Source organism: Geotrypetes seraphini, chromosome 11, assembly GCF_902459505.1.
Source record: "Geotrypetes seraphini chromosome 11, aGeoSer1.1, whole genome shotgun sequence".
NCBI classification, from domain to species: Eukaryota; Metazoa; Chordata; class Amphibia; order Gymnophiona; family Dermophiidae; genus Geotrypetes; species Geotrypetes seraphini.
The window spans coordinates 138,662,025-138,689,288 of NC_047094.1; the positions used below are offsets into that span (position 1 = coordinate 138,662,025).

Sequence of the window (27,264 nt, forward strand, 5' to 3'; positions counted from 1 at the left end):
CTACCTAGTATTCAAGGCATTTTGGTTGAGTTTACCATTTTATCTTAACAACAAACTTCAAGCTGAAAAGCATGGCAGAATATTGTGGACTTTGTAACGTCGTTTGCTGACTCTGCCATCTTTACAATGTACCACTAGAAACAGGACGTTTTCTTATGTTGGTCCTTGCCTTCTATCATTCCTGATTTAAGTAGGCTTTCTGGGTGGGGGGGTTTTGCAAAGTTCTCAAGACTTGGTTGGTTTCTTCTTCCTTTGATGTTTGATTGTGAATTGAGAATTTTTATGACTGTTATCTTATTTTACTGTATAATTTATTTTATTTAACTTGTATTGAGATTTGTGTTTTATTATTATTTTTTTTTTTTGGGGGGGGGTTCTTTTTATAAACCGCTTTTAAACTTTGCATTGGGCAGTATATAAAGACTGATAAATCAAATCAGGGAAGTAAAAGTTCATGATTTGTGACTCCCTAACATCCTGTGTTGAGAAACATTTAGTGCTGAGCTGGAACCCACTAGTGCTACTACTATTTATCATTTCTATAGTGCTGAAAGGCATACACAGCGCTGTACATTTAACATTCAATAGATGGTCCCTGCTCAGAAGAGCTTACAATCTAATTTTGACAGACAGAAAGGACATCTCGGGGTTGGGGAGTTTCTGGCAGAAGGAATGGTACAACGGGTGTAGGTATCGGACAGTGAGTTAAGATTTGAAAGCAGCTTAAAAAAAAGTGGTCTTATAGCTTGGATTTGAATATTGCTAGAGATGGAGCATGAGGTATTGACTCTGGCAGCCTGTTCCAGGCATACAGGGCAGCAAGAAAGAAGGGACAGTGTTTGGGGTTGGTGATGGAGGAGAAAGGTATAGATAAGAGGGACTCACCTGATGAATGGCATTTGCACGGGGGGAGGGGGACGGGGGACGGGGGACTAGAGAGTGAATGCATTTGTAAGTCAGTAAAAAGAGTTTGAACTTTATTCGATAATCCTGATAAGAATGCTGGCAGCAGACTCTTACCAGCTTCTGCCTGCTCCTAATATTTCCAGAACTGAACAAACAGGTTAGGGATAGGCTCTGGCAAAAAACAGCAACAGGAAATCCCTACACATGGCGCGCAGAAAGCATGCTGCATAAGATATAAAGGGCAGGGAGGGGAGAGAGAGCTGGAGGAAATAGAATCAAAGAGGAAACATCTCCTAAGGCAGGAGATGGCAGGAGTACATGGCTTTAAGCTGGAGAGGAGACCTGAAACTGCAAAGTAACCTATGCTGGTGAGGAGCATTAATCACTGGTGAATGAGAAGACAGACAGGTTTTGTACTCGCTCTACAGTGAGATACCGAAGAGAAGTGACCCTGGAAGGGCCTTGCAAATATCAAGTCATGCTGAGCTCTGAACTCTCCAGACAAGCGCAGCGGTTCTCTGGGCCACTGCGGAGCAGAGTGGAAGAGCTGAAGAACCGCTTTCGTCAGAGCTCCCCACTCAACCTCAGCCACAACGAGAGTGCCAGGCTGGCCATGGACGCTCTTCTGGACAAGGGCGAAGATGGCTACCTTGAAGCTCTGGCCAAAGAAAAGGAGCTGCCCTTTCTCTCCAGCTTGGACATTCAGTACATCGGCAGCTGTATGAATGTAGCTACCTCAGGGCAGAGCAGATCGCAACCTGGAGCTGAAACTCTCCTGGAGGAAGACGGCATCTCAGAGCAGACATCCGGCACCTACTTCCCGCTCATGTCCGATCTGGATCCCCCCATGCTGGAGCTGGGCTGGCCAGATCTTCCACACACTACTGCAAGTGGCCCCGCTCAGGTGCATGTCTTATTCCAGAGAGAGAAGTCCAGCAACATCAAAGACTGTTTGCGATCACTCATAAACAAAGCACGAAAGGTAAGAAGATGGGATGGAATCATAATGCTTTTGTATTTTGCTGATTGTGAAAGCTCGGTGTAGTGTTTGCATTTTATCTGAACCAGGATGAAACGGCATCGTCCAGGCTTGTCCAAGCAGACCAGGTTTTCAGGGATATAATTATTTTCTCCACAAAAGACACTCTTTGAAGAACCTTGTTTTTCTCATCCTACTGACATTTTTGTGGCAGAGGATTTGTAGATTTTGTTTTTAATTGCTTCCAATTGTTCAGCATGGCGTCGCAGGACTTTTAGAACTTGGAATGAATTTGTTTCAGGAAATAACGAAAAGTTTGAGAAAGCTTGAAACAGAATACCCATCCCAGGCTCAGGTTTTTTTAAATGCACATTTGTTTAACCCTTGAAATGGCAGATGCTGAAAATGGCTGCTTTGTGTAACTTGAACGAGAGCAGTTGCAGATATAGAAACACATGTTGCTTCTGAGCAACAATGCCAAATAAAGGGTTAAACTCCCTCAACTACCTGTCTGCAGAAGGAGAAGTATGAGGACCCAAGTTTTGCTCTACTCATCTGCAGAGTAAGGAGATTTTAGCATCCCAGTGGACAAGTAAATTTAAATTATGAGGTAATGGGGGAAATTGTATTAAAGCAGGGATCTCAAAGTCCCTCCTCGAGGGCTGCAATCCAGTCGGGTTTTCAGGATTTCCCCAATGAATATGCATTGAAAGCAGTGCAAGCATATAGATCTTATGCATATTCATTGGGGAAATCCTGAAAACCCGACTGGATTGCAGCCCTCAAGGAGGGACTTTGAGACCCCTGTATTAAAGGGAGGCCTCTTAATGCTAGAAAAGTGATGAATAATACAGTATACATTTTCAGGGAGAGGGTATGTTTCCTCCCGTAGAGTCTGTAGGGTACACTAGATGCCTGCCCTAAGTGTGGAATACTGGGTGTGGGCCCGAGGCACATGTTCTGACCCTGCCCTCCAATATAGTTCTATTGGAGCAAACTATGCTACCAATTTATAGGTAGGTATGTGCCAGGTAAGGATTGCTCTCTTTCTGTATGATTGTATGGCAGAAATGGGTTCCCTGGTAAAAGGCATGTGTAGTATTGTTATTGACCAAGAAATGTAGCTTTGATGCAATTAGCCAGTGCAGTTACAATATTGACAGTGAAGTGCCTGAGATTGTCAGCTACTCAACCTACACAGTGGTTATGAGCTTTCAGAATACAAGGGAACCATTCTAGGATACCTTGGAACCACATGTACATGGTAGGGTACTAAGGAGGGAGTTATTTAACTCGAGTCAGGTTATTTTAGCACAGTTCTGATTTTATGCAATGAGACTCTGTGTTAAAATAGCCCTATTTAACAGTAGTCCATATTGATAACTTGCCCCCTAAACCCCTGGTATTATAGATAAGCCTTCTGTTTTGTTGTTAGATGGGGTAGGAATGGGAGTGGGAGATCATTGGTTAGATTAGTTCATATTTGAAGATAGCTAGAAGGAGATTCATTGTCATATGTGGAAGAGCTAACCACATAGTGACGTGTAGACAAAGTGTTTAAATGAAGAAATTGAGTGACCCCAATGATCTCATAGTTTGTGTTGGAGGTGGTTGTGGTGGGTTTGGGTTTGAAATATTAGGTTGGGGGATTGCAGAGGGGTCAGGCAGATATAAATGGGTTCTACAGTTTGGTCAATATGTTTACATTGCATCTGTATTGGATCAAAGCCTTTGTAATTTGATCTGTTGTTGCTTTATGGCTGGACCTATTGACCAGTAATGAGACGTTTAAAAAATAAGTCTTAAGTTATTACTGCAACAGGCATATGCGGGGGTCTACCTATGAAATTACATAGACGCCTATGTTGACTTTATACAATAGGTTTGTTACTTGGATGCATGCATCCTCCCAGAAAATGTCTTTCCATAATGAATAAAACGCACAGTATGTAAACATGAAGATTAATCATTCATCCAGGTGCCACAGTCAGTCAGTTTTTCAGCATTTCCAGAGAGTACTTAATATATTACATTAGTGTCTTCTATTCTGCTAATACCTTTCGGTTACACACCGATGGTGCGCATATGTCATTAGAATAATGGAATATACATTGGTATATTTATTTAATTTGATTTATATCCCGTCTTCCCCAAGGAGCTTAGAACGGGTTACAAGGTAACATACGTACCAGTTAGCAAGCAAGACACATAACATATATGAATATACATGTGCAAATCTGCATGTGTGCTATTCTATAAATACACGTGTATCTTACATAGCGCATATGGGTAGAGTCTGGGCAAATCAGAGGCGCAGGACTCATGCAGAACATATAGAATTCTATAAGGTATACACGTACCTTCAGCACTTAGGTTCACACATGTATGCCAGTGGTAAGTGCTCGTGCCTAATGATAGGCACATATTTTCACCATTACACTATTATTCCATGAAGGAAAGCAGGAGCCTGTTCCAGAAGTGCCTCCAAAACGGAAGCACGAGAAACAGTGGCCTACATTAAAGAGTCAGTATAAGTAAATTTATTTCACAGACATTCTCCGGAAGATATCTGAAATCTTACTCACTCTATTGTCACCACTGAAAGGTGTACGCAGCACTGTACATTTTGACATGTATAGACAGTCCCTGCTCAGAAGAGCTTACAATCTAACTTGGACAGACAGACATGATATATAGGGTTAAAGATGCAGAACCCAAGGTGAGAGGAGTTAGGAGTCGAAAGCACTCTCAAAGAGATGGGCTTTTAACTGGGCCCTGAACACTGTCAGAGACGGAGCCAAAACAGATTTAGGAAACCCTGCCCTAATCTCTTCTTTCTGAGTTAATACAGATATTTATTTTATTGAACAAATTTCTGTCTTGTCAATACTAAATGCATATTCTTGACCAAATATAATGAAATAGCAATCACACATAAAACACAAAATCATATGCAGAACAGAACGCATTTTGGTAATCTCTGTTTCCTGTGTTTCCTGAAGGTGATTGCAGTGGTCATGGATCTGTTCACCGATGTCGATATCCTCTGTGATCTCGTAGAAGCTTCAAACAAAAGAAAAGTTCCCGTCTACCTACTGCTGGATAAAAGGAACCTGAAGTACTTCATGGAAATATGTGATAACATGGGGTTCACCAGGCTCCATTTTCTTGTACGTCTCAATGGTAGAATTACCTTTTTACAGTCTGACTGATCGGTGATCACAGTTGGTCCTCAAGTTCAACATTCAGCAGATCCCTAAGCAGAAAAGTTATAAATTAAGGAATAGTGTACACAGCACAGTGCAGTGGTGATTTAATTTAATTTGCATATTTATATCCCGCTTAACCAAGCGGGTTGCAATAAAAGATAATACGAGGGTTCTTCAAAATGTTTCCATACTGTTCATATTTTTTGTGGGAAATGTAGTAAGAGGGTGTGTCATAGGATTCTGGGAAAAATGTATCGCGAAACAGGATGATTAGGTGGAAAAGTGATATCATTTGCTTTTGAGATATTTACCGTAATAAATAGTGTTTAAAAAAATAAAGGTGTGGAAATGTTTTGAAGATCCCTCGTACAGTATCAAAAAATGTACAAACTATTAAATACATCTTAAAATATAATCATAATATCGACCCTACTTAATCCAAGTATCCTTCTGGGTGGCTTACAATCTAAAAGCCAAATATAAAATAAATAAAAAGTAAACAATCTAAATTAAATGAGTTTAAAAGGTACATAAATCAAAATCAGTATCTAAGTTTCTAATGTCTCCAGGGTTCTCTCCATGTCATATGTTTATTGCTTTCCTGCAAAGCCCAATATTAGATAAGTTTCTTATTTCACTGGGCAGAGAATTCCAAAACTCTGCAACTCTTCCCAAGATAAGAACAAAGGTAAAATACAGCCCTGCCCCAAAGACGCATCTTTGTGGGCACCTGAGGTCATGGCAGGAAAATCCCCAGATTCTAGAATGGTGTCCAAAGCTAAATGCACGAGATTAAAGAATAGGGTCAGTAATGCACCTATCTTACTCCCCCTTTTACGAAACCACATTAGCTCTGACACTCATAGAATTCCTTTCAGCGTTGCAGTTAATACAGCCACTTCTGTCGATAAAAAAAGCCTAATGCGGCTTCGTAAAAAGGGTGGGGGGGGGGTTAATTTGCTAATTGGCTCTTATTAACCATACTCATGTTGTTCCTAGCTCTTCATGAAGGTATGCTGAGAGGATCAGGGGGTGAGGCGGTCCTCTAGAGCAGTGGTTCCCAATCCTGTCCTGGAGAACCCCCAGGCACATCCTTTATATGCAGATCTCTCTCATGCATATTCATTAGGGCTATCCTAAAAACCCGACTGGCCTGGTGGTCCTCCAGGATAGGGTTGGGAACCACTGCTCTAGACCCCATGACAATTAGGGAAACTTGGGTGATTGGGGATCGTCAGGTTAGAGGACTAGAGAATAATCTCAGAGAAATTATCAGGCCTTCTCAGACCTGGGAGTTTCACTTTATGTTGCTTCTAAAACTTGTCCTACCATCTTTCCTGGGCTCAGGTCAGTGCGGTTTACAATAATTTAAAAATCTCAGAAGTAGGAAAGGAACTACAAAGTCAAAAACATTCACACTTAGTATCAAATTTCACACAAGCCAGGAAGGAGGAAGGGAGAAAGTTTTGGATAGGTCTCTGCTAGCCACAAACGAGATCCATGGGCATCCGAAACGGTAACCGGCTCATGACCCATAGGCAGGAAGAAAATAGCCGAAAAGCGGATTCTGACAAAAATAGGGAGATAATACGTTCCACAATTTTGGTGCCTGGAAAATGAGCCCAGTTATGGGTCATCTTGTAATGGGCTTTCTTTGGCGCAGGGAATGAAAGGCAATGACCGTCTACGGATCGTAGTAAACAGGATGGAGTATAGGGAACACTCATGGAAGCTAAATATGCAGAGGAACTGAAATGATAGGTTGTGAACGTGAGGCATAGAATTTTGAACTGGGAGCCAATGCAGAGAGTGATGTGGCAGTAATTTCTCATGTTTTGTTCACCTTGAAATCTTCTGTGAACTTCTCTCCATTGAGGAGAAGTAGCTAACAGCTCCGTTATCATTCACTGTCATGTGCTGATGTCAATCAGGTGAGCTAGCTCCCACCCTGATCCCGTTTCTGCTTTTGTGTCCTGCACTGACTCCTCCATTTGCCATCCATAGTTTCTTGACCATTTGGGGGTTTGTTTGTTTTTTTTAGTTCTTGAAAGTGCGCACTGTGACCGGAGACACTTACTACACAAAGTCAGGAAAGAAGTTTTCTGGACAGAATTTGACAAAATTTCTCATGGTTGATTGCGAAGAAGTTGTAACTGGTAGCTACAGGTGAGTAAAGATTGAATCATGGCATGGGTCATCTCAGAAATCATCTCAGTGACGATGAGGTCACGAACAGGAAGAACATGATGTGTTCCAAAGAGTGTGGGAGTGTGTGGTGCAGTGGTTCGGGTGACAGCCCCAGCACCCTGGGGTTGTGGGTTCAAATCCCGCACTGCTCCTTGTGACCCTGGGCAAGTCACTTAATCTAATAACTCACTCCACACTCGCAAACACAAAGGGACTAATAATCAAATAACTACTCAAAAAAAGAGATTTCACTTTTTTACTCCTTCATAATTGCATAATTTAAACTTCTTTCTTTGGCTCAACAACGCATTGTAGACTTAAAACTTAATAAAGCCACTACTATACTTCTATTAGGAATCTTGTAAAGGGGAGAAAAAGCCTCAGACTTGTGTCTGCTGCTAATTTTTTAAGAATTCAGTCTACTATTAGAGCTACCTCATCGGCATAAAAACCCCCTCCTCCAAGTATTCCTATTTTCAGTATCTAAAAATTATGTTTATCAATTTTAGATTCTCAATGAATACTTTACATCCACATGCGCTGGGAGCCCTACTCTAAATCTCCCTAAAAAACAGCAGTGGCAGGAGTGACCATACAAATCGCTTCCCGCTAGTGTAATTGGAACGCGTCCGGGTTGTGTGCCAGTATGTAATGTTACTAATACTATTATAACGGACACTTATCTTTCCCAGCGCCATGCTGACTCAGGCAAACGGTTCTTCACACCCTCTCCGCATGTTCTTGTGGCAAGTCTGCTCAGCCAAAGTCGACGATGGACAGCCAGCATTTCGCTAAACTGCATCAGGGATTCCTGGGCTGCACTAAAAAATAAGCAGACACATTCTCAAACAATGCAAATGAAAACATACAACCTTTTAAAACCTCCTGTCTTCAGAACAGATAACAAATACTCACATTGGCACTTAATCTCTGTGCTCACAGGCATTGAATGCGCAGGCATCTGACGTCAGCCAGACGCCTCCTCCAAGTCACTTAATCCCCCAGTGCTCCAGGTACATTAGATAGAGTGGGAGCCTGCAGGGATAGATGCTTGAGTACCTGAATGATTTGTATTCTGCATAGAATTGTAGGATATGCAGAATATAAATAATAAAATAAATAAAATAATGATTCAATTCACCAAACATTTCTGCCAACTGCAAACAAAGGCCAACACTGAAAATTCACCCTGAGTGGTTTTCATTAGAAGTCTGTGATCTTTGAAAAAGAAGTAACTTCAAGAGCCTACAAGAATTTTGTAAAATGTATATAATCCACACCATCCATGGATCTGAGAGGACAGCAAATGTCCGTTCATAGCCAATTGAAAACAAACAGCAGCGTATCGGAACTCGGCCACATGTACAAACAATTAATATTTGTCATCATTACAGGCTGTCCAAGTATACCACACTGTTTGACAATAGCAGCCAACCCATTTCCCTTACTCACATGGCTTCCTTCTTTCAGCTATGGATGATGAAACCTTTCAGTGGTTTCAATCCATCTCTGTTCTAACAGCAGTTTATTCCATTCGATTGGGCCGGGCATGAGTTTCTTCCATATGATATTGTCTAAGGCAGAGGTAGGCAACCACGGCTCTCTAGGGCCACAACCTAGTTGGGTTGTCAAGATTTCCACAATCAATAGGCATGAGATTGATTTGGATGTACTCAGTGGTGTAGCGAGGGTAGAAGGCGCTTGGGGTGATGGGCACCTCCCTGCACCCTCCTCTCCATCCCCCTCCCACGCCATGCTCGCACCGCCCCTGTAACTTTTTAAATATTCACTAGCATGAGCACCTTCTCCAGCCTGCTGCTTGTGCTGGTGTTAGCTTTCCCTCTGATGTCACTTCCTGGCCGTAACCCAGAAGTGATTTCAGAGTGAGCTAGGCCAGGGTAGTTGCTTGCACTGGTGAAAATTTAGAGGTTTGGGGGGATGTGAGCATGGTGTGGGGGGACGGAGAGATGCCGGTGCCCCCACCAAGACGGAACCCAGGGTAGTCTGGCTCCCCCACACCCTCTTACTTTGCCACTGGAAGTACTGCTTCCATTGTATGCAAATCAATCTCATGCAAAATCATTGTGAAAATCTTGAAAACCTGAGGACTGTGGTTGTCCACCCATGCACTAGAGAGAGGGGTGCAAAAGGATATTTCAAAGGACTACAGGCTTTACGGTATTTCAGAAGAGTTAAAGGTTGTATCTTGGGGTGAGGCATAAGGTTTCAAGGGTTGAGGATGGTTTCAAAGAGACTGGAGGGAATTGGTCACATGCAACCGTTCACCTATAAGAACAGAGATCATTTGCCCTAGGACAGGGGTGGACAACTTGGGTCCTTGAGGATCGTACTCTCCACGCAGTCAGGTTTTCCCCAATGAATATGCATAATGCCCTTATTTTAAAAGAAGCTATTTAATATCATAACATAAAATAAATTTTATTAAAATTTCAATTTTTATTATACTTGTATATTAACCTTCATAAGACCACATAAATACATACAATGCTGATACAACAATCACAAGCCTTCCAAACGGTGTTACCCCCTCTACATCACAAATTCATAATAAAAAGTTCACTCCGATGCTAAACTTCATAAACTTGTTACCCTCCTTTCAAAAGTTCACAATGTATGTTCTTCTTGCACAGTTATTTGGAAGTAAGGAGGACGAACAGAGACATCTGGGTCTTACTTCCATTGAAAGAAATGGAAGTAAAACCTGGATGTCGCAATTCGTCCTCCTTTTTCTGGAGTCATATGGTAATCCTAAGTTTGGGTCATGTGACTTGCAGAGAAGTGCTGTGGTGGCATGGCATGAGTTGAATTCAGAGGTGAACTAAAAATCTTCTCCTTAAAACTTGGCTCTCCCCTATCATCTCTAGGCATTTTAGGCAGTTACACTTGCATATATGTTTACATTTTAATGTGCAGTTGATATGGGATAGGAAGTGCCCTAATGAATATGCATGAGAGAGATTTGCATATAATGGAGATGATAGGCATGCAAATCTGCTCCACGCATATTCATTAGGGCTATCCTGTATTTGTAGAATCATCTGCCTTCATACAATATCTATCAACAGCTAATATCTATAATCTTTCTTTCAGTTTTACTTGGCTTTCAGGTCACATTCACAGCAGTATAGTGCTCCACTTGACTGGAAGCATTGTAGAAGGTTTTGACCGAGAATTTCGATATCTATATGCAAACTCTGAAGTTGTTGACTATTTCTGTGAATTAGAAGAAAAAAACATTGTAACTGGTCATCATATACCAATAATTATACAACCAACCCAAAGAAACACAGAAATGTATACACCAGGACTGTCTAACCACTCCAGTAGCCCTTCCAGCTGTAGTGTATCAAGCCTAAAGGCCTCTCCTTACATGAAAAACTCAATCAATAACATGATCCATCAAGATAAAGAGCCATCTGCTGGTAATATTGGCCAGCACCGTAGGGCTTTTTATAATCCAAAGGTCAATTTTTGCAACCAAGATCGGAGGCAGTCAGAGCCTCATAAAGTCCTGGAGAAAACTGTTGGTCTGTTTGGCCTACAAAGAAAGACCAATCTTGGGAATTTAAGCTCCATATTATCAAGATCTTCACCAGATTTGAACTGTGAGGAACCAACAGAAAACACTTATTTTGGAATCAGATCAGGTGCCAGAATAAAACCCACAGCTCTACAGCCAGAGTTCAAGGCTTTGCCCCAGATGAAAAGTGACCTGTCGCTCAGTACCAAGATGACAAGTGATGCCAATGACGAGAAAGAGACAGTAATAAGTCCCATTGGAAGCAATAATGAGGCATCATCACAGAAATTAAGCAACGTGCACAGAAACAAGAAGAGAGAGACTCTAGGACACAGCAATCTGGAATTGATGATGAAGTACAATAAAATTCTACCAAACCCACTTTATAGTCGCTTTGGGCCATGATGGTCTTTTGTGGCAATGTTCTACAGAGCTACAATGGAAAGCACACACCCTTCCCTTTGCTGAGCAGAGAATACTATGGCAGATAAGGACCAGAAACCCATTTCATTTTTGCTGCATGTCCACAAATCCCAGCTGAACTCTGGTTTTCCCTTCACATCTTCACAGAGGTGACGGGACTAGTGTGTAGGAAGTATCCTTTCTTATTCTCCACCTCATGATCTAATACAAGGGGAGCTCAGCGTAGTACGTTGTGGTTACCATCTCAGAAATATGGGAGCGAATAAATTGGACATGTAGAAAGTGAGCTAAACTGACATTCCCACAGTCTGGTTCCTGCCTTTTCTTTACAATAAACAACAAAAATTATTGATGAAAAAATTAACAAAGTTATCATTTTAATTTCCCTGAAATCAAATAAAGGTACTTTGAAACGTATCCTGGAGGAGTGGTTAGCATTTGGACCAACATGTAATTGGTCATGCTGTTCAGGATTGGCGTGGGATTCTCCAAGTGTACGCCCCCCCTTTAATCAAGCTGCTCTAGAGGTTTTTAGCATGGGATGGCTCATAGGAATTCTATGAGCGTTGGGTTGGAGCATTTACAGTGCTGTCTCACGCTAAAAATCTCTAGTGCCCTAACTTTTTTTTGATGTTCATTTTTATCATTTTCCTTTGTTCAGAGAGGGGCCCTTTTACTAAGCAGCAGTAGAAAACGGGCTGAGCTCATCCGAGTGCAGAACTTTCCCTTGCGTTAAGGCTATTTCCAGTGTGTCCGTGAAAGAGACATTTCTTTTATTAGTTGACTTTCTGACCATTAAAACAAAAAGAAAATTAACACAGGAGCACTTCTAGGAGGTGCTAAAGACTCCCACATTATGGACACGGGGTGACTTCCCTGTTCTCAATCAGGTCAGCCCACAAACTTTCCCACCCAAAATTCAAATTTCTTGACCCACAGACTGCCCTGTTCTCAATCAGGTCCGTGAACCCACTATATATATATGTGGAAGCCTAAGAGAACAGGGTGATGTCAGTTCACTAGCTGAATAACGATTCTATGCCCGTTGTGTGCCCTGTTAAAATTTGTTTTTAAATAAATACTCCGCACTTAACGCATGCAGATGGCAAAGCCAACGCAGAATGCTTTAGCGCATTTTGCATTAGGCCATTTTCCCTGCATTAAACATGCATTAGCACTTGACACAGCAAAGTAAAAGGGTCCCCTAATGATTCAAAGTACGGACCTTTTTTTGTGAAGTTTGCAAAGAATATTTGTTGCATGATCATTTTATACCTCTATTACAGGCCTAATGGTGAGCCATGTTTTATTGTTGTATACAAAGGAATTTATTTGTTAAAAATCAAAGAGGTCATAAAGACTAGGAAAAATCAATCAAAAACAAAATTTCAGATTTCACTCCAAATATTTAAAAGACAAAGCGGTGTGTGCTCAGAATGCTTTGCTGACCAGTAACATTATAAATCAACCAACTTCATTTAATAATGCACACAAAATATATACTACCTAATATTTAGGCACTATTTAGCTGACTGGGAACAACTTAAAATAATAGTAAATATTGAAGAACTAAGGCCAGTACTGGGCAGACTTACACAGTCTGTGTCCGTATATGGCCATTTGGTTGAGGATGGGCTGGAGTGAGCTTTGATGGAGACTTCAATAGATGGAACCTAAGCACAGTACTGGCCAGAGCTTTGGCCCTGAAATAGCTAAGAAAAAGGAAAATTTAAATTAAATCAGTAATTTAAAGAGTGGGTAAGGTTGGGCAGACTGGATGGACCATCCGGGTCTTTATCTGCCATCATCTACTATGTTACTATGACTTCCATCCAGCATAATAGCGCTGATATTCAGTGGAAAATAGCTGGCTATCTCCCACTAAATATCCAGGTCACCAGCTAGCCTGGTCACATGACATAGCCAGTCAGCACCAAGATTCATTGGCTGACTGGTTAAGTCTAATGGCCAGAGACGCCTAAATAGAAGGTCTATGGTTGGCTGCTGTGACTTAGCCAGTCAGCCGATGAATAGCAGCTTTTCTGGCTATGTCTATGGTGGCTGCACTTAAACTGAAAATTCAGTGCCAGTGGCCAGATACGCTTAATCAGGCTCAGCAGACCAACTTGCAATATTCAGGCCAAGGCAAAAAAAAGTGTCTTCAATAGTCTTTAAAATGTCACAAAGGAGTATTCAGAATGAATTGAAAGGAGAAGATGATTCCATAGCCTGGGAGCTAAGTAAAGAAGGCCGACTGGTTGGTCACTTCGTCTTTATATGGCCTGTAATTCAATTAATCTGAATTAAATAATGGGCCTTATTGAGATGATTCACCCTGAAGCAGAGTGAACTGACACTTAAACGCTTTCATAGAGGGAAGACTATTTGGTGCTGTGACCACTTGGCAAATGCCATCATCATATATTCAGATTTGGTTTTATATCTGGAGCTCCTGCTCCTTGTGGCTGCCATGATGACCTCTTGCGGTACTTGTGCAGTACTGAGAGGCTGCCATGAGAAGTTTCAGCAGCCATTTTCTTCAAGCAGCTCATAGTGAGCTTCACTCCTGCCCCCATTACCCTCACTGGACCACCAGGGAATAGAGATAGGTCCCCTCCCCATCCAGTCCTATCTAAACCAGGGGGAGGGGGAAGGTAAGGAGGATTTGTAACACCTTTACTGAAGCTCACCGCTCTGAATTGACTCCCCAGTCAATCATAGCGGTATAGATGCTTCCAATAAACATACATCAGGCGCTGGGAGGAGGGTCAATGGGAAGAGGTGGGAAGGGGCTCCAAGGGCACCACACAGTTTCTCTACAATTATGCAGGTCCCAGCCAACAATCAGCCAGGTCCTACATAACTATCTTATGCAGGCTTGACTGAATATCAGCCAGGACATGTATAATCTCTGGAGTAGGCTTACCAGATTTGTTAGTGCAAAAATGAGGACCCGTGGCCCCATCCCCACACAAACCTCATCTCTTCTTCCACGAGTCCGGGCCATGTCTAGAGGGCCTCTGAGCATGCGTGGAAGTGATATGATGACATCACACGCAGGTGCGCATGCGTGTGATGTCATCACATCACATTTGCGCATGCTCTATGGTTCTCCAGATGCGGCCCTGAGCTCAGGGCCTTGCAAAACCTGGACAAACTGCCAGGTTTTGGAAATCCATTCAGGCACCTAGATAGTGCTCTAAAAGGAGAACATGTCCAGATTTTCACAGATAATCTGTTAACTCTACTCTGGAGGCCAGTCCCACTCAAATTAGCAGTAGTCAGTGTTGGTGACTGCATATGGCCATTCGGGCTTTAAAAATGAAAACACTGAACACTACTGGCTACATATTACCCCACTGATTTTCTAACTCCTGTTACTCTATGTCAGGGGTAGGCAATTCCGGTCCTCGAGAGCTGGAGCCAGGTCAGGTTTTCAGGATATCCACAATAAATATGCATGCATACAAATCTATCTCTTACATATTAATTGTGGATATCTTGAAAACCTGACCTGGCTCTGGCTCTCGAGGACCGGAATTGCCTACCCCTGCTCTATGTTATCTGGGTGTTCCAGCTTTGTGTACACCCTGTGCTATGAAAATGTTTTACTGCGTATTGTGCTAACATTATTAGTAGCCATACTATGTACTGTTATTTCAAATTAATCTTGCTGAATGCCATTTAGGGCAGGAGTCTCAAAGTCCCTCCTTGAGGGCAGCAGTCCAGTCAGGTTTTCAGTATTTCCCCAATGAATATGCATGAGATCTATGTGCATGCACTGCTTTCAATGCATATTCATTGAGGAAATCCTGAAAACCTGACTGGATTGTGGCCCTCCGGGTGAATTAAAAAAAATAAAATAGGTAGTAAATAAATCCTAAAAAACAAATAAAATAAATGCCTAACTTGTTATAAAACGCAAAGTACTTTTTCCTTTTTTTGCAATAAATTTTATTGAATTTTTGTATTATGGTGCAACAAAACATTGATGAAATTAGAACAGTGGTTTCCAACCCTGTCCTAAAAACAGGGGAGGGTTTTCAGGATAGCCCTAATGCAGGGGTAGGGAATTCCGGTCCTCAAGAGCCGTATTCCAGTCAGGTTTTCAGGATTTCCTCAATCTATGTGCATGCACTGCTTTCAATGCATATTCATTGGAGAAATCCTGAAAACCCAACTGGAATACGGCTCTTGAGGACCAGAGTTCCCTACCCGTGCCCTAATGAATATGCATGAGAGAGATTTGCATATAATGGAGATGATAGGCATGCAAATCTGCTCCACGCATATTCATTAGGGCTATCCTGAAAACCTGAGTGGCTGGTGATCCTCCAGGACAGGGTTGGGAACCACTGAATTACGAGGAAGTGAGTGTGGGAGATTCAAACAGGCAGGGAATTGGGTGCAAACCTGCTCGTTCATCATCAGGGGCATCTGGCAGGTTCAATGTCAGAGGTTCTGGGCCAAAGCCCCCATAACTCACCCTAGGAGAGACCAGGTTAACAGGGGGAGTGAAACTGAAGCTCCTAGTGCTGCAAAGCTTCCCAGTCCTTGAAGATCATCTGCAAAGGGGACAGCGGTACCTCCCACCAGCAATTCCTTTGGCAGACATTTACTGACCGTCCCAACTGGTACGGTGGCCGCGTTAGTCCACTTTTTCATGGAGCCAGTTTTGCAACCGCTCGAGGCCTGGGCAGAGCTTGAAAGGAAACTGAGCCCGGCCCCGCCCCGACGCCTTCTCCGACGTAGCTTCCTGTTTCCGGCGGGGCCAGACTCCAGCGACTGCAAGGCGGAAAGGTTGGGGCGGGGGGCGGACGACGGTAGGACGCGGTTGGGGGGGGGCTGGGATCTGTAGCAGGGCACGAGGTAAAGGCCGGATCCCAGGCCTCCGGATCCGCCCAGCCTTGTGCCTGCTCTTAAGGTGGCTCATGGTCTCTCTCTTCCCAGCAGGTAGCAACATGGCAGTAGGACGCGGTTGGGGGGGGGGTTGGGCTCTGCAGCAGGGCACGAGGGGGGGGGCTGGGATCTGCAGCAGGGCACGAGGTAAAGGCCGGATCCCAGGCCTCCGGATCCGCCCAGCCTTGTGCCTGCTCTTAAGGTGGCTCATGGTCTCTCTCTTCCCAGCAGGTAGCAACATGGCAGTAGGACGCGGTTGGGGGGGGGGTTGGGCTCTGCAGCAGGGCACGAGGGGGGGGGCTGGGATCTGCAGCAGGGCACGAGGTAAAGGCCGGATCCCAGGCCTCCGGATCCGCCCAGCCTTGTGCCTGCTCTTAAGGTGGCTCATGGTTTCTCTCTTCCCAGCAGGTAGCAACATGGCAGTAGGACACGGTTTAGGGGGGGGGGGTTGGGGATCTGCAGCAGGGCACGAGGGGGGGGGGCTGGGATCTGCAGCAGGGCACGAGGTAAAGGCCGGATCTCAGGCCTCCGGATCCGCCCAGCCTTGTGCCTGCTCTTAAGGTGGCTCATGGTCTCTCTCTTCCCAGCAGGTAGCAACATGGCAGTCCGAGCCTCCTTTGAAAACAATAACGAGATCGGATGTTTTGCTAAACTCACCAACACTTACTGCCTAGTGGCTATTGGTGGCTCTGAAAACTTCTACAGGTAAGGTGGGCGAGAAATATAAAATACCGAATATAAGGTCTAAAAGGGTGAAGGGTATATGCAGTGGCACAGTGAGGGTGAGAGGGGCTCCTCTTCTCCGCCCCTTCCCTCCCTCCCTCCCTCCCCGTACCACTGTAATGTTCCTAGCGTGACTAGCAACCCCCAAGCTGCTGTTGCGCCAGCTCTTCCTCTGACATCACTTCCTAGGCATGGGTCCAGGAAGAGCCGATGCTGGCGCAACAGCATCGGCACAAAGGTTTAGACAAGTTCCTGGAGGAAAAGTCCATAGGCAGTTTTTGAGAAAGACATGGGGGAAGCCACTGCTTGCCCTGGATCGGTAGCATGGAATGTTGCTACTCCTTGGCTTTTGGTCAGGTACTAGGGACCTGGATTGGGCACCACGAGAACGGGCTACTGGGCTTGATGGACCACTGGACTCACCCAGTAAGTCTATTCTTATGTTCTTATATTTATTTATGTTTATTTATGCATGTTTATTTATGCATGTGTTTGTTTGTTTTTTTACATTTGATGATGTAGACAACTTTAACTACTGTGCACTTCATTTGCTTATCACATAGGAAATATAGCACTTTACCAATGTTCATTCTGCTGTCCCTCAGTGTCTCTCCTCTCTCCCAGAGAACTCCATTCCTCAGATAAGCTGCTTCTAGCTTTACCTTTCTCCACTGCCTGTTCCAGACTTCGTTCCTTTCATTTAGCTGCCCCCTATGCCTGGAATAAACTACCTGAGTTTGCCTGCCAAGCCCCTTCCCTTCCCATGTTTAAAAGCAGACTGAAAACCCACCTTTTTGATATAGCCTTCAATCCATAACCCTACTCCCCACTGCCCACCACCCTAACTGTATCCATGGCATCCTGTTTGTCTGTCTTGTCTGTTTAGATTGTAAGCTCCTTCGAGCAGGGGCTGTCTCGTTTGTGACATCTGGTAGTGCTATAGAAATAATGAATAGTAGTAGTAGTAATAAAAAACCCCAAAATCTGTGATTTTTACCAATGTCTTACTACATTGGCTTCTTAAATGTTTAGCTGCTATTGTCTCTCTTTTTTCTAGGAAAAGGTCTTTGATAGTAATGGAAGATAGTTGACTAAAAGTGAAACATCTTGTTCAGCCTTTTCTAAAAGCATTTTCCTTTCTTGTAGTGTGTTTGAGGGTGAACTCTCCGAGAACATTCCGGTTGTTCATGCCTCTATAGCAGGGTGCAGGATCATTGGGAGAATGAGTGTCGGTGAGTTAGTCAGTTTTTTAGAATTTAATTTGCATTCAATGATTCCTTCTGAACATTCACTACACAACATAGAAACATTTAATTAGAACCACCATTAGGTGAACCCTAATCCCTTCTCCCCACCAGGCAGATTTGCAAGATATATTTGGGGTGTGATAGTTATTTATTTATTTAGTTTTCTATCCATTTGTCCCCAAAGAGCTCAGAACAGGTTACATCATGCTTGCTTTTACACTTTCCAAAGGATCTCCAGACTTGAATAAAAGATCCAGTGCTGTTGTGAGTTTAGGCATCAAGTAACCATTATCAAGTTATTTGAGAAACTGCAGAAGTGGCACAGATTGTGTTTCCAATATTTTGAAGGTTCATTTGAGTTATATTGGTCACCTGAGCAATTATTGTTGGCATACTTGAAGACTCTGGATCCCTTTGTTAAGGAGGAAGTATGCCATTCGCTTTTCTGCTGGGTCTCTTATGTGTCTCTAAGTCCACCACTCCTTCCCAGTAGCCTTCTTTCTTAGGGCGGGTCCACCGAATATGATAATGTGCCCTGGCATCCATAATCCCTCCAGCAAAAATTTGACTTAAGCTTTCTGATATACCCACTTTCTAATAAATATGTTAAGGAGACCCTGAGAAGATTTTGGCAAAGTTTACCTCACTACTTATCCCCCACCAAAATCTCTCCACTTCCTGGGTATGATTGTATACTTGATCATAACCTAGAGATCTCACATACAGTACAACTGGAGCCCATCATCCTTTTGAAATTACTGTGCCTTTCTAATCTCTGTTAGAGCGTTCTGTTGCATGAGGTCTTTAAGCTGCATATTTCTCTAATCCATACTCCTCTACCAGTTTTTTTTACATCCCATAACTTGCAGACACTGGGTTAGATGGAGGTTCAACTCTTCAGCCGTTCAGCCATCCAGTCCATCTATCTGATTTACCCTCCCAGATGAAAATTGCAAATGCCAAATGGATATTGAGGTGTAATTTCTCCTTTTTAAAAAAAATTAAATTGTGTTTTATCCAAAGAACAAAACAAACAAGCCCATTATATACCATTTCTCTTTGGTACACTTTTTCAAATATGCATGTAAGATTCCAGAGAAACACAAAACCTTCTAGCTCAGCTTTCGTATCTCTTACCCCTTTATTCAACAAACCTAGCAATTTGAGGGTCCAGGCAAATGTTTGGATCCTCTTAATTTATGCAATAGAGATTAATTTCAGAACTAATATGCTCTTTCCATCTATCCTGTAGACTCCAAATTTTACAGAACTGCAGTATCTTATTTCCTTGCTCTGCTGTCAAATTTGACATAAGAACATAAGAAATGCCTCTGCTGGGTCAGACCCGAGGTCCATCGTGCCCAGCAGTCCGCTCACGCGGTGGCCCAACAGATCCAGGACCTGTGCAGTAATCTTCTATCTATACCCCTCTATCCCCTTTTCCAGCAGGAAATTGTCCAATCCTTTCTTGAACCCCAGTACCGTACTCTGCCCTATTACGTCCTCTGGAAGCGCATTCCAGGTGTCCACCACACGTTGGGTAAAGAAGAACTTCCTAGCATTTGTTTTGAATCTGTCTCCTATCAACTTTTCCGAATGCCCTCTTGTTCTTTTATTTTTCGAAAGTTTGAAGAATCTGTCCCTCTTTACTCTCTCATCCAGTGCACAGTCATAATTCCACTCTTCAAAACACTTACACTTCAAAGCACTCCATAAATCTAAGATGACTCTTGTGGGCTGGCTTCATGTAATCCATTCTTGAAACTCAGCTTTACCATATATACTCAATTATAAGCCAAGTTAACAGCTCCCCCCCCCTTTTTTTTTTAAATAACTCATTTATAAGTTGGGGGGGAGGGGGTTATTCAAATGGTTAGTCTTCTTCCCCCACTGTAGTGTCCTGCATTTTTCCCTCTCCTACCCTCCCTACATGAACATCACTTCTCTCTTGTTCCTTCCCCCCCAATCCCACGGTGACCAGCACTTCATTCTCCCTTCTCTCCCAACCCATGGTGACTGGGACTTCTCTTGTCATCCCCCCACCACAGTGACTGGCAATCTAGTGTTTCCCTCTCCCGCCTAGGCAGCCGGGCCATCCGAAATCTCAAACCATTCCCTTCCCATCATCGTCGCAGCCACAGTGAGCAACTTGACTGACTTTCTGCTCACACCAGTCCCACAGCTCTTCTTTCTGACGCATCTTCCTGTTACAGAGATGTTTGTGTAGTTTCATACAGCTCAAGATGCCACAAAATATGCTGTCTGAAGTAAGATAAAAATTGGAAGGGATACTGAGAGGGAAAGGGCTGGTCAGGTGGGGGATGAGAGGCCATGAAAAATTAAATACTAACGTAGATGTTTTCAGCTAGGAAAGTCTGTGATAGTGCTAGTGGTGTAATTGATGGGAAAAGTCAGTGACTGCTTTCTCTCCTCTGGTCAGGCAACCGCCATGGACTACTGGTTCCAAATAATACCACAGACCAGGAGCTGCAGCACATCAGAAACAGCCTGCCAGACTCTGTGCGGATCCAGCGGGTGGAAGAACGACTCTCGGCTTTGGGGAATGTCATTGCTTGCAATGATTACGTGGCTCTTGTTCATCCAGACCTCGACAGAGTGGGTGACCTTTTCTTGTCTTGAAAAGTGGCTTGATGCTCTCATAGAACATACTGGCCTGGATATGGCATAAGGGAAAAGGTGTTTATAAATTGAAATATAACATTTATGAAAACATACCTTTTCATAAGCATCACACCCTAAAATGTGTTAATGAAAAAAAGTGAGTATGAAGCAGTGCTCAAATCTTATTTGTACTCAAAAATATTTGCAAAAAACGACTTTTCTTGTGGAAACAGTAATGGAGATGAGTCCAGTAGGACAACACTTATGTTCTTAAGGGAGAGGACATTTTTGATCTGCTTGCAGCTCCCGTATTGCTAAGATTATTTCACACTTCAAAAATAATTTGAAATGAGTTATTTTGATGTTTTGGGGTGGGTTTTTTTTTTTTTTACCTTTTTTGCATTATATCTTAGCTTTACAAATTGTGGTATATTGCCTTTTATTCTGCCTGACAACACATGCAGGGTGTCATGTATGTTAAAACATTTACTGGTTCAGACCAAAGGTCTATCAAGCTCACTATCCTGTTGCCTACAGTATCTGACAGGATCCCAAAATAGCAAAATAATTTCAAGCTGCTTCTCATTTTAATTTTTTTTAAACCCTGCTAGATTTTATCACATTCTGTTGAGCTGATTGAAGATAAAGTAGGTTTTTAGCCTTTTTTCTGACTTAGGGGTCCTTTTATTAAGGCGTGTTAACCGATTTAGCGCATGCTAAATGCTAAGTCTATGGGCGCCTTAGTATTTAGCGGACCTTAATAAAAGGACCCCTTAGTGACTATTTTGCTTTTTTTTTTCTCGCATAGCTGGAAATTCAATGCAAAATTAGATCTTCTGTCTTCTCACTACATTTTTTTTTTCCTGTTCACAGGAAACAGAAGAAATTTTAGCAGATGTTTTGAAAGTTGAAGTTTTCAGACAGACAGTAGCGGACCAAGTGCTTGTAGGAAGTTACTCCGCATTCAGTAACCAAGGAGGGCTGGTACATCCCAAGACTTCCATTGATGACCAGGATGAGTTGTCCTCTCTCTTGCAAGTTCCACTTGTGGTATGCAATTCCTGCACCCTGTATTCTTCCATCTTGGCGAATCTTTCATGTTTATTACTTTTATATTCAGAGGTGTGCAAATGACCCAAGTAAATAATTGTCCTGTTTTTATTTTTAAATCCTGATGCATTAAAAAAATAGCCGCTATGTAATGCAGATAGTAATATTTTTATTATACCGTGTTTTCTAACTGGCAGTTTACAACACTAAAATCTAAATAGAAAATAAGAAAGGAACTACAATAACTTTAATAGAAAATAAAATAAATATTAAGAATTTTCATCCGTGGAGAGAGGGAAAGCAGGGGAAGGTAGAGGGAGAAATCCAGTGATATTCACAAGTGACCTTAGGGCTCCTTTTACAAAAGTGTGGAATAGCGTGTGCTAACCGCTACCGCCTCCTCTTGAGCAGGTGGTAGTTTTTCGGGTAGCGAGTGCTAAAAATGCTAGTGTACCTTTGTAAAAGGAGTCCTTAGTCTCACTCATGATTAAAGGCCTTTTTGAACAGTCAAGCTTTTGAATTGGGTTTAAATTTATTGAAATCAAGTTCTGTTTTTAAAAGAAAATGGAAGTGAATTCCAGAATGATGGAGCCATGAAGAAAAATGGCTAGTTGATTCTAGACAGGCCATTCTCAGGTTTGGAAGAATGAGATTATAGAAATGTAGAGATCGTAGTAGCAGTGTTGGTGAATATGGCATTGTAAGAAAAGAGGGGAAGACCTATACGTAATGCTTTTAAAGGTTAAGGTTAATAATTTCAATATTATACGCCATTCTATTGGAAGCCAGTGGTATTATGGCAGTTGACTGGAAATGGCCCGTCTAATCTGTCCAAAGAAAGTTGGAGTTGGAAGTGCTGCTCTTTGCAGGTTCCCCCCGCCCCCAACATCCAGTGGTAACCTCCAATCAATCCTTTCTCTTGAGGTACCTGGAGCAGGCTGAGTATTTTCAGAATACAATCTTAGGTTTTAGACAGCAGTTAAATGGGCATTTCTGTATTCATTTTAAATTGTTGGTTTTAGTACGTCAAGCAGGCTCTTGAGTGGTATTGCCTTGCTAGGGTGTTGGGCTCTGAGCATCATGGTTTGTTATCGGTAGACTGTTCTCGAGTGCATTATGCAGTCATGAGAGAGGCTGCATTCTCTGCTACTGGCCCTTTTCTATGGAACCAGTTGACGGAGTGGTAGTGTCATTTGTTGGAGCTTTCTAAGAAATAACTTAAGACGCCTTTTTTTAGCTGTGGGAGTTAGTGCTGTGGCAGAATATGGGCTGAATAATACATGTTGAGAGGTGGTTATTGTTTTAATTGTGGTTTTATATTATGTATGATTTGTACTCTGCCTAGATAAGAGGTGGGTAAAAAATGCTTAAATAAAATGTGGTAGTCCTGCCCTGTGGTAACTGCTTTTTTTTTGTAGAGGGTGCACTTGGAAAGCCAGGCTATTTTGTGGAGGTCATTCACTCTTTACTACCTATTGGGATATGGGCAGGATGTGGAATTGCCTGGAGTAGACTAGGTGCTGGCTGGGCAACTTGGATAAGCTGCTTGTCATACTGTTGCCACATTCTGAAAAGTTGCCTTTATCCTTCGGATAGTTTTTCAATAAGAGCAATTTCACTAATGTACACCGTATATAAGAGTATGGGCAATGTACTGGAGTTTTGTGAATGAAGAGCTCATTAACGACCGTTGTGTTTCTTTCAAACTAAAAAGGAAAGATTCAGAACATTTTTCTGGGAGCTGGTTTTCAGGGAGATGGTACCTTGTCTTGCAGGCTGGCACTGTGAATCGTGGCAGTGATGTAATTGCCGCAGGAATGGTGGTGAATGACTGGTGTGCGTTCTGTGGTCTGGATACCACAGTCACCGAACTCTCAGTTATAGAAAGTGTCTTCAGACTCAATGAGGCCCAGCCCAGCACCATTGCTACCAGCATGAGAGACTCTCTAATTGATAGGTAAGGAAAATGCACACGACAACTGCTTTTTAACTAAACAGATAATTCAGGGGTGTAAATTTCTGCCATATCCTATTGAAAGGCTAAATGAAGGGACATCCATGCTGAAGGTATGAACTTAACTGTACCATTATGGATTGTTGAGCCACTCTCTTTACATACGAGAAGAGCACAGAACATAAGTTACTTAAAAAAAAAAAAAAATGTTTTTGGAAAGTGTCGAGTGTGGTGCAGTGGTTAGAGCAACAGCCTCAGTACCCTCCCTGCTGCTCCCTGTGACCCTGGGCAAGTCACTTAATCCCCCCATTGCCCCAGGTACATTAGATAGATTGTGAACCCACCAGAACCTGAAGTACCTGTATGTAAACCGCTTTGAGTGTGGTTGTAACTACAAAGAGGCGGTGTACAAGACCCAATCCCTTCCTTTTCTTTGAACAAAATGAGTGTTTCTTGAATTTCATAGTCCCATGTACTTTTCTAAAGTTTGTTTTCATATTTTTCTTTCAGTTTAACATAGTCCAAGTGCTTCCGTGTCTAATGTCCGTGACACTGGAAGACTGGAAGCAGAAGAGCATATTCCATTATCAATCTCTGTTGGAAGAAGCATCTTACAGATAAACAAGTATTTTGTCTGCACTGCAAAGCTAAGAGTTAGATATCTTTGGAGGCAAATAAAAGAAGGTATTTTATCCTGTAGTCACTAAACTCCAAAGGAAGGTGAAAGTGCCAACATTTCATGTGCTAACTTTTTTTGCTGCTTCAAGAACCAAAGGTAATAATCGGCCATGCATTTGTATGAGCCCTGGCAAATTTATTACAAGTAATGCTAAAGAGAAACAATTTTACCAGCTAATATAAGACATAGGTTAAAAAAATATGTAAAATTCTCTGGTCTTTTTATGGAACCTGGTCAGAAAGCTTGCATTTTGGTTGATAAAATGGGCTTCCTTTAGCTCTGAAAGATTATCATTTGAAATGTGAGTCTCCTTGCCTCCCCTTGGAGTTTTGTGGATAAAGGATAGAAGGCAACGTCTGGTACGGCGGTTCTTTTGTGCAACTGGGTGGCTCTAACAATACTTTTGTGCTTAAGCAAAGGGATTCTGTGAGGTTTTATTTTATTCTATGTAAATTCACTTCTATTTCATTTAAACACCACAAAAATTTGTGTGCATACTGGGCACATGATACTATACATACACAAAGGATTGAAATAACAGTCTGTCTCTATAGATTACAGGTTTCAATCAATAGAATATCAATGCTGGCCGAGGGATAGTAGCCAAAGTTGAACCTTTAGCAGCTGCTTCTAATGTTCGTAAGCTTCAGCCTTGTGCAGAGGTTTGCAAACAGATCTTGTTAACCCTAGATCTAGTCGGGATTTCATGAATATGCGTAAGGAAGATGTATATTCTTTATTGATGCCATGTCATTGTATGCTACATAGGAAGCTACTGTAAACCTTGTACTTCTAGACAAGTAAGGGAAACAACTGTTGTGAAGCATTCTTGTTGTTTTTAAATAGAAAAAAAAATACTGTAATGGGCACTGTTCATATTAAATCCACATCTTTACATTGTGGACTATGTAATATTGCTGAAAAACCAAGGTTGTGTCATTGAGGTTTTATGGGAATATACTTTTTACAAGCCTACCCAAACTCCCAGTCTCTTCCTTTTAAAATAAGTGTTGTTGCCTCTCCTTCTTTTTTCTAGACTTCTAATCCTTCTCACTGAGGTTGTTTTTTTTAATTGAACATCGAGTCTACAGCTCCACTAAAAAAAACCTACCTTAACAGGGAACAGACAGAATAAACAAAATTCTATTTATCAAGGAAATACAGATCAAATTTATTCTAAATCTGCTTCAACCTGCTATAATATAAACTACAACCACTCCCACTTTACCCCTCCAAAGATATGTTCTTTTTTTATTTTTTATTAAATCTTTATTCATTTTCATATCTTACAACAAGTGTATAATAATCAGTCAGAAAAATTTTTAACAAATCACTTGACAATCTTACTTATAATCATTAAAATATAAAAGAATCCCTTCCCACACACCCATTTATATTTTTTTTTATATCATTTCTTTAATCATTTTTTCATATTACAACAAGTGTATCAGAAAAATGTATATGATCTTATAAATACACACTTGATTTACCTTCATGACCACTTTAAGTACAACATATCATATTTATATACATATTTTATAATGTTCTAAATAATATGTAATTCATTTAATATGTATGACCAATATAAATAAAATAACCCCCCCCTCCCAATCCCTCCCTACCTATTTCATTATGACAAAGATATGTTCTGTAAGAAATCATTTAAGCTGGCAGGGATTTTAAAAAAACAAACCAACAACATATCAAATACTTGCAAGGATACTGCAAAAAGAAAATAGCTCCAATTGCCATTATGGAGGTGGGCAGAGGGCTGGGGAATGTGGTCCCGGTGATAAAACATCCATTTCTGCCGGGGACACCTCCAGCATCAACTTGGTGGAACAGTGGACTTTTATTTAGTTACTTAACATAGTGTTTAAGAAAATGTTTTTATTGCATTTACACAATTGGTTGTGATCACTGGGTTGGTTATGGAAAAGGGAAAGAAAACTCTGGGGATGGTAGCACTATAAAGGGGGACAGGATGGAAAAGAATTGACTGGGCTTGAAAACTAGATTGTTTGCACGCACCCCTCTTTTAATTTGTTCTCGCCACATCCAAAAAACACTGGATGAGCTGGCTACAGAATTCTTCATCTTTCTTACCAAAAGATTAAGTAACTTAATTTTGTCCTGTAATGAAGAAAAGGTCACCAAGAGAGGGGGCCTAGAGCTAATTACATTTTGTGATGATTCTAAAAGACAATTATTCAAAAGAATCTATTTCACTACAGGCCACATCTTAAGTTCCTTCACTTACTCCAGCATGAGTTTAAGAGTGTAATTACAAACTTATGCTATCTTCATTAAAAACAATAGAATGTCCTTCATATTTGTACATGGTAATAATATCTGCTGATAAAAGGTAAAGACTGAAAATGAGAGATTTCCAAACACAATACTTTTGTTCTGTTTTCAAGAAACTCTGTCTTACTAGAATGCATTTAATAAAGGAAACCAGTGTTGACTGTAAATTAGTTCCTTGCATCTCTGAGTCAGTTTAGAATCTGAAGATAATTTATAGATATGGAAAATATGATTAAGATTTTCTCCCTTCCTAGTGAATTGACTGTAAACTCAACATTTGAGAGTTCTTAGGTTTCTCTTCTATGAAGTTCGCTTTTAGGATGTTGTCTAAGGCCTTTTTTTTTGTTGTTGTTTTTTTTTTTACCACAACTGATTATTGTGTTCTGGCAACAAGCTCACGTGTAATTGTGCACTGAGTAGGGAAAAATGCTTCTATGAATTTATCTTGAATCTTCTAGCTAGATTCCATCATTAGTATGCCTGCTCCTTGTCATTCTACATTAACCCATGCACAACTCACAGAAGCACTGTTATCCTG

General features: G+C 41.8%; 2 protein-coding genes and 1 long non-coding RNA gene across 7 annotated transcripts; 2 read left to right on the forward strand and 1 right to left on the reverse strand.

The window, feature by feature from the left end:
- The first annotated feature begins 1,103 nt into the window (after positions 1-1,103).
- Positions 1,104-12,022, forward strand: FAM83C (family with sequence similarity 83 member C). The gene is made up of 4 exons (XM_033962746.1): positions 1,104-1,888; positions 4,888-5,055; positions 7,136-7,260; positions 10,393-12,022. The coding sequence occupies exons 1-4, from the start codon at positions 1,385-1,387 to the stop codon at positions 11,225-11,227; spliced, it is 1,632 nt and encodes a 543-aa protein (XP_033818637.1). The 5' UTR covers positions 1,104-1,384; the 3' UTR covers positions 11,228-12,022.
- Positions 3,993-16,507, reverse strand: LOC117368945. Its single transcript, XR_004541040.1, has 2 exons — positions 15,732-16,507; positions 3,993-10,515 (listed from the first exon to the last, which is right to left on the reverse strand). It is a non-coding gene; the product is annotated as an uncharacterized LOC117368945 (long non-coding RNA).
- On the forward strand, positions 15,903-25,394 carry EIF6 (eukaryotic translation initiation factor 6). 5 transcript variants are annotated; one of them, XM_033962750.1, is made up of 7 exons: positions 15,903-16,045; positions 16,735-16,849; positions 18,014-18,099; positions 20,555-20,730; positions 21,610-21,786; positions 23,562-23,743; positions 24,251-25,394. In XM_033962750.1, the coding sequence occupies exons 2-7, from the start codon at positions 16,743-16,745 to the stop codon at positions 24,258-24,260; spliced, it is 738 nt and encodes a 245-aa protein (XP_033818641.1). In that variant the 5' UTR covers positions 15,903-16,045; positions 16,735-16,742; the 3' UTR covers positions 24,261-25,394. The 5 variants fall into 5 exon arrangements, with proteins under 5 accessions (XP_033818641.1, XP_033818642.1, XP_033818639.1 ...); XM_033962751.1 differs by having other exon boundaries at positions 15,925-16,045; positions 16,732-16,849; XM_033962748.1 differs by lacking the exon at positions 15,903-16,045 and adding an exon at positions 16,050-16,068.
- The last annotated feature ends 1,870 nt before the right edge of the window (positions 25,395-27,264 follow it).

Bases quoted from the DNA above. Each gene is read 5' to 3' on its own strand.
- EIF6 (XM_033962749.1), top strand. From the start codon at position 16,713: ATGGTCTCTCTCTTCCCAGCAGGTAGCAACATGGCAGTCCGAGCCTCC. The intron at 20,731-21,609 runs GTGGGTGACCTT...TCCTGTTCACAG, and splicing joins TTCATCCAGACCTCGACAGA to GAAACAGAAGAAATTTTAGC. The intron at 21,787-23,561 runs GTATGCAATTCC...CTTGTCTTGCAG, and splicing joins TCTTGCAAGTTCCACTTGTG to GCTGGCACTGTGAATCGTGG.
- FAM83C (XM_033962746.1), top strand. From the start codon at position 1,385: ATGCTGAGCTCTGAACTCTCCAGACAAGCGCAGCGGTTCTCTGGGCCA. The intron at 1,889-4,887 runs GTAAGAAGATGG...TGTTTCCTGAAG, and splicing joins TCATAAACAAAGCACGAAAG to GTGATTGCAGTGGTCATGGA. The intron at 5,056-7,135 runs GTACGTCTCAAT...TGTTTTTTTTAG, and splicing joins TCACCAGGCTCCATTTTCTT to TTCTTGAAAGTGCGCACTGT.